At 37.9% G+C, this 7,073-nt stretch overlaps 1 protein-coding gene across 1 annotated transcript; it reads left to right on the forward strand.

Annotated features, from left to right (window-relative positions):
• Positions 1-1,358: 1,358 nt before the first annotated feature.
• On the forward strand, positions 1,359-6,797 carry LOC104165408 (chromosome unknown open reading frame, human C9orf152). Its single transcript, XM_009705031.1, has 2 exons — positions 1,359-1,584; positions 6,235-6,797. The coding sequence occupies exons 1-2, from the start codon at positions 1,359-1,361 to the stop codon at positions 6,795-6,797; spliced, it is 789 nt and encodes a 262-aa protein (XP_009703333.1).
• The last annotated feature ends 276 nt before the right edge of the window (positions 6,798-7,073 follow it).

Consider the following 7,073-nt stretch of genomic DNA (forward strand, 5'->3'; position numbering starts at 1 on the left):
GACAAAGTGTTGTGTTTACTGTTCTTTCCCTGGCTAAGGCAGAAAAAGACTGCGGTTGAGGTAGGCAACACAATTTGCAAGACACAAGCATATCAGGAAGGCAAAAGCAATTGTTAAGTGATTTACAGCAGACTTACACATGTGAGCCTGCTGAGCCTTACCAGAAGTCTACGCACTGCATAACTAGCGTTGTCACCTGCGTACACATAACTTCCAAAGGGCTTCCCAAGATCTGCAGGATTTGAGCCTGATTCAGTAAATCATTTATGATGCAAATCATCGCCTAATTTCTGCCAGTAACTGGAAAAATACAGCACACCGACATTCTTTCCACACAGCCCTTTCACAATGTTTTTTTTATGCAGTATTTTTCACTGCAAGGAACCTAGCAGATGCACAATTATATTAAAACTACTGTTTAACTGCATTATTTTTTCACATACTACTCTCTTGGGCCCTTGCAACACTACCAGATGGACCTATTTCAGGGACAGAAACTTGCAGCTCATAGTCCAAACATAGGCTCGTACTTGCTACAATCAAAAGCCATGTATTTTTAAAATTTTTGCCTCATTATTAGATAATTACATGTATGGTAAGTTTTAAAAAGTGGCTTACCACGCATTTGAAGAGTTTGTTCGGCTCTTGGTAATGAAATGATTACTTCTGTAGTTTACTTCATTTTATAGAAAGGCAGAAAATCTGAACGAGTCAGAGTAAAGCATTCCTAACTCCAGCCTTCCAATTCCAAGTGCCATTGGCACACACTGTTTTGACCTTGCACCCAGGCCTGAATGCTTTTAACATATTCTTAAGAGGGAGCAATAAGCACAAAATTATTAAGGTATAACAAATCCTCCTCCCCACTCCACTGCTCCAAGAAGCAGCAGCAAGAATGAAACTGGATGAAAGTTAAGGAAGGGAGAGGGGAGGCAAAAAGACACAAAATACATGGAAAGAAACCTGAAGAAAGATTTCCCTGGTGGAACTCCTGTCTTGGGGAGGTCACCATGACAGCATCCCTTTAAAAATTAACATTACTACATAAACCAGTATTACCCAGCCCTCTGTGCACCTGACTGTGTTCAACAAGGTTTTGTATTTCACTGTTTTTTTTGGCAAAGCTTCATATGCTCACAACCTTAAGTCAACATTAAATCCAACTATCTAGTTATAATCATGAACTCAGCATGCAGTAGCTCCCGATGCACCACATGAAAACAAGCTGACCGAAATCCACAACTTCAGCTTAGACCATGCAACTTCTGAAAAAAAGTCACCGTACTTGGGAGAAAGTTACTTCTTCACTTAGGAAGATTTCAGATGCTTGATACTTTATTTGCTTTTTTGCCGACACAATGAAGGAAATGTCCTGCTTCTGCATGACTTTTTCTTCCTTGTTGGAACAGATGGTGGAGTCTTACAAATACGTGACTGGTATTTTTTCAGTGACTCACACCTCAGAGCAACAGCCTTCAGATCATAAGCAGCCACCCAAGATGGATGTAAGCTTACTTGAGGAGCAGTACAACCATACAAAACAGAAGCAAAAACTGCAATCACATATTATTGTATTTAAAACAGGTATGCTTATATTTATAGAAAAAAATGCAAATGTAGATGTAAAGACTATTTCTTTAAATCCTGAATAACTTCTAGCTTTGTTCTTTTTATGCACAGCTTCAAGTGAGGTACAAAGTGAATTCCTTTTCTGTCATTTTGGGGTTTTATTCATTTCACTGAAAGGTGGTCTTATGTTTCTATCAATTAGCTTCATGGCAGTGAAACACTAACATGAATTTGAAACAGATGAACACATTTGAAATAAGATTTTACAGGTTTTATGTCAGTAAAGTAAAATTCTAAACAGAAATGGTGACTCTTACAGGAGCCACATACTTCATGTCTGTCATCAGTGTATTTGTGCAATGTATTCTGTAACATTTCTGCTCTCTTGAATGCTTCCATCTGAACAAGCAATTCTGAGTCGTCTCTCTCTTTGCCCCTTCTTTATCTATGTAAAGAAATGAGTCCTAGAAAACTACAGGAAACAACAGCATATATCAAGTGACTAGCATAAACTGGGTTTTTGTTAAAAAATAACTTATACTAAGGGTCATAGTGGGTAACTAAGATACGAGCTTTTAATAAGAGTTCCTGTTTTGAAAATATTTTCACTGCATATTGCTTGGAAAGTACATAAACAGAAAAACAAGTAACAATATGTATCACTCACCTACCTGCTATGTCAGACAGATTTTATAGAAGAAACTTTCAAATATTTTAAAGTTTTTAGTTAGATTACTGCTTACAATATTACACTGATATATTTTTATCTACTTTCCAAGTTAAAGTGATATTGAGAATACTAAGTCAATTAATGAAATTGTCTTCTGAATTTAATTGCAATATTCAAAACATGCTTCATTCACTAGCCTTTAGCTCAACAAATGCAGAACTTTGGTTAGTTCATTCTTTACTTTTTCCTCTACATTTTGTAGCAGTTCTAGATTTTGGCTATGTCAGACTACATCATCAAAACAATTGAAAAAACACATAATTATGAACTATACAACAGATTCACTTCTTCAATATTCTTTCATGCAAACATCTAGAAATTCTTATGATAAAAGAATTTAAATCTCTGTGAGGAAGAAAAAAGTAAAATATATATATATATACACACAAGCTTATTTTATCAGGTATGAAAAGGCAACTAACTTGAAGACAAAACAGCCCATCTAATCAGCTATAGCAAAAATGTAAGTTAGTTAAAGAAAGGAAGCAGAAGTCTGTATTCAAATTAAATTCAAATGAAGCTTCAGATATAATGAATGTAATCAGAGCAGATTTTTTTGCAAGGACACCATTTGAAGATTAAAGAAAAGACGTAAGAAAGTAGGACTGCACACTTTCTGGGAACTTTAAAATTTAGTAGGGCTGGAAGTTCACATACAAATATTTTCACACACATACACATAACCCAAAATATTCACAAAACCACATAACCTACTGCACTAAACTTCTACCTTTAAACAACCTGTGTGGAAAGGATTCATGTTAACTGTTAGAAGCAGTTGAAGTTTGGGGGTTTTTTGTTATACTGAGTTCTCAATGTCCTGCCAGTTGATCTTACACATTCCTATGGTTTGGAAGCTGGGAAATGCTATTAGATAGCTGAGCACTTTGAACCTGTTACATGCATCAGTTTCCAAGAATATGTCGAGCAGAAATGAACACTGCCATATCAGGATAGCCCACTGCCCCACACTCCTTAAGTTATGAGCCTAAACTATCCAGAAATTCCAGCTAATACCAAGAGGCAGTCCATGTACGTATCAGTATTTCGTACTGACAGCAAACTGTTTCCCTACCTAGAGGGCAAGATTATGGCTGGGCTGGGAAGGGGACAACAACGACAGCACCACCACAACCCCACAGATACACACAAACCTCAGAGGCCAGACACAAAAGCCTCCTGAGATTCAAACCTCATGGAAGGAGGGCACCTTCAGTCCCTCATGGTCTTAAAAATCCCTGCCAAAGGTTTTTGTTCTAACTAGTAAAACCCTAAATTGTTCCAGCTGTTCTTCCATCATACCACAGGGATTTTGAGCATTTCAGGTTTATCGCACCACAGTTGGAATGGTAACACCAACCTTCCTTGAGGACTTTTGGCTTTGTATGTCACTACCTTTTAACAGAGTCATGAAATTGTGGACCTTTAAACAGAACAAGATTGTCTTAACTTCTCTAGGGTTTTGACTGGCGGGTTAGTAACTGAGAAGTCACCTAAAACCAACTTTCTTCTTTTCCTTCCCCAATACACACAGCCACGTTCACACTTCTGCCTGTTCCTGATTATTTGAGGACAAAGAGCATGACAAGTTTTGAAAGTTGCCAGCTAGGGGATAACACAGCAGTGTATTCATTATTTATTGGCTAAGAAGCTGAAAAACAGTATTTACTTTAGGAATTCAATGGGAGCATTCAGTGCATGCAGTCACAACAGAATAAACACCAGGGCTCTGACTGCAGAAATCTCTTCCAAGTATTTGCCAAGCTAACTTGAAATAAGATTAACTTTTGTCACTCCAGAACCTTAAAATTATCTATCTATGATGACAGCATATGAAAAAGGCCAGACTGTAAACAACTCTGCAACTAGACTATGATGCACAATTTATTTTAAAAAAAAAAAAGAAAAAAACAAAGCAACAGAGTAAAGATCTGTCTAATTAAAGCTTTCTTTAGAAGTTTAAAGAGTGCTGAATGTGTGTTAATTTAACATACAGTGGTTCAAGACTCTCACACTTCTATCCAAGGTCATTACTCAATTTTTTGTGCTGCACCTGTAGCCAAGGAATCAAATCAAACCTGAACTCCAAACCAGTCCAGACTATTAAAATTGGACTAGATGCCTTACTTTGAACTCTCTGATCAACTCAAGCCAGATTGCAATTCTTCTGATGACCAGTTCATAAGGTAAAACATAATGTTCCCTATCAATGCCATTTCAGCCAAAAGTGCAATTACATCCACAAGAACATGCAAAGCTGCATCACCTCAGTCTCTCAGTTCCTTCTATCTTGCTTTTTCTCTCACATATGGAGAACAAGCCCTAATTTTTGCAGCTTGGTGCTATACTGTGTGTTCTTATCTCTACGGATGATCTCACCCTAGGAACTTCTGTTAGCATACTTCACTCTATAGACATATGCACAAACACATCTATATCTCTAAGCTCTGCATGTGCTTTAGTTTCTTTTCTCCTGGTAACACCGCAGGAGAGCAGAAGATGTGGGCTGACACGGTCCTTGCTGCCAGAGCCATGCTGCAAAACAGCTCTCATCAGATCAACTCTACGCGGCCAAACCAGGGAGCAGAAAAAATTCTGTGGTATTATGCTGGTGGTGTTGCTTCAGCAGTGGGAGGCAAAGACAGCAGTGAAAGCCCCTCCTTAGCCAAAGCCCTGTTGTACAGGTTCACTTACTGTCAGTAAATCAGCTGGGGCTGACACCTTCAAATATTTCCTTGTAAAGATGGTACGAAAGACTGTTATAAAAGGGGGGTTGTGCTGTTGGGTTTTTTTAAAGGCAGCATCCTATTTGAACTAGCTTCATTTCAAATTCAGGGTTACAATTCTTTTTAAATGGCTGTTCAGATATTCTGTTTTAGAATATAGTCAGCACTCTTCTATGTCTACTTTTTTCACTTTAATATGCTGCTTAACTCATGCTGCAGGCACAGTTCCTATAGCTCAACCCTGTAAATAAGGTCAGCGTTCTGTACAACTACTACTTTAAACTATATACTAACTGAAGCATATTTCATTAGTACTTGCAATGTCAACAGCACTGTTTACCTCCAGTGTAGTGGTTCAGTTTCTATTCATTTTCAAGGCACAGAAAGCCGGTCATGTTCAGTAATTTGACGGCTGCTACATGCAATTAAAGTAGCATTAGCCTTTCTATCCCTAATATCATATACATTTCTAACAGTAACTTTCATACTGCTTTAGAAATTAAGCTAGAGGGATAGCAGAAAAAAAGAAGAGGCCAAATTCTCTCCCGCTGTTACAGCTACTCTACACCATTAACGGAGCAAGCAGATTTTTCTTCTAAGTGATCATTCAGGCAACACTAGTGTGATAAGCTATTTACTTTACACCACTTATACTGACTACAATAGTAAAATTGCAGTAAAATGTGAAAATACAAGCCTATATGTTAATGATCCCTCATTAAGAAAAAGAAGAAAGAAATTCACAACTTGTTTCATCTGGAAGCAATGACAGTATTTTTACAAACTTCAAACAGTATCAAACAGAACATTTTTGTCTTTCAAATCACAGCATCTACCAACACACAGAGCAAGTCCCTGCTCACCTTAAGAATTTTTCCTTACAAGCAATTAATTACTGAAAGTCAATTCTCAATCTGTGTTGTTAATGAGTCTTCGAGTACTGGTTAGATCAATATTGACTTGATAAATCTCCATTTTCATTTGACTAACCCTAGGGTACCATTTATGTCCTCAGAACTTCAAAACCAAGCATGAAGTATTTCTACTTCATAACCTGGCATCGGAAGAACTTGCACTACTTTCAGCCACAGATGGAAAGAGCACAGATAAACTCATCTGTTAAAGCTCTTCAGTTGAGTTTATGCCACAGAAATCACACCCTTAATTTTTGCCACCACAGTAACGTGCATATATGCCTTTCTCTTGTAGGTGCACAAGAATCTGTTCTCCCAGAATCAATGGTCAATGCTGTTTTAATTAATAAAAAAGTCAGAAGCTCAAAGTCATTTACAGAACATGTTCCTGCCAGAAAGGTCAGGCTGGAGATGACCAGTGGCAACATACAAGACAACTCACCGTGGCGTACCCACCTGGGAATTCACCGCCTGGTACAAGCCCCTTGTCAAGGAGTTACCTGCGATCTTCCCTACTGCAAGAACAGACCATGCAGTTTTGACAATCAGAGACTGATTTCAAAGGGAAACAGCACATCGCAACACCAGGAATTAGAAGGAGCAAGTGAACTATCCGCGCTCAGTCAACTGGGAAGTTCAAGCACATTGAACAGTTTCAGCAAAGAGAATAGCAGCAACATTTCAAGCACCTGCCAAACGCCTCCTGCAGCCACTTCAGCAGTTTGCACACATCAACACAGTTCTTCTACAAAATGCATGCCAGCCTGCAACAAACTACACTTTTACCCTTTCCCCAATAAAAAAGGACCGAGAATTTCTGAAGCAGCAAGAAGGCTTGGATTATATGTCTCACAATGAAGACATTCAGTAATACATAAAACTTCGTCAAAAATTTGAATAAAACTTAAAATAGCAAAATAGTCTTCCTAGTTACACTGATCAACCTGCTGAAGGTCTACTACTCTTATTAGCCAAGGAAGATCCTTACTATATAATCTGTTGTTTCACAGTACAGTGTAAAATGAGATGTTCTCATTAAGACCTTGGGCTGCAATGACAAATACTTTCTTCCATTATTCAAGATATTAGGGAAATTTTATCTTTTCCCCCTATTTTCAGGTTACTGATTTTAGA

Source organism: Cariama cristata, unplaced genomic scaffold (assembly GCF_000690535.1).
Source record: "Cariama cristata isolate BGI_N322 unplaced genomic scaffold, ASM69053v1 scaffold41937, whole genome shotgun sequence".
Classification (NCBI taxonomy): domain Eukaryota; kingdom Metazoa; phylum Chordata; class Aves; order Cariamiformes; family Cariamidae; genus Cariama; species Cariama cristata.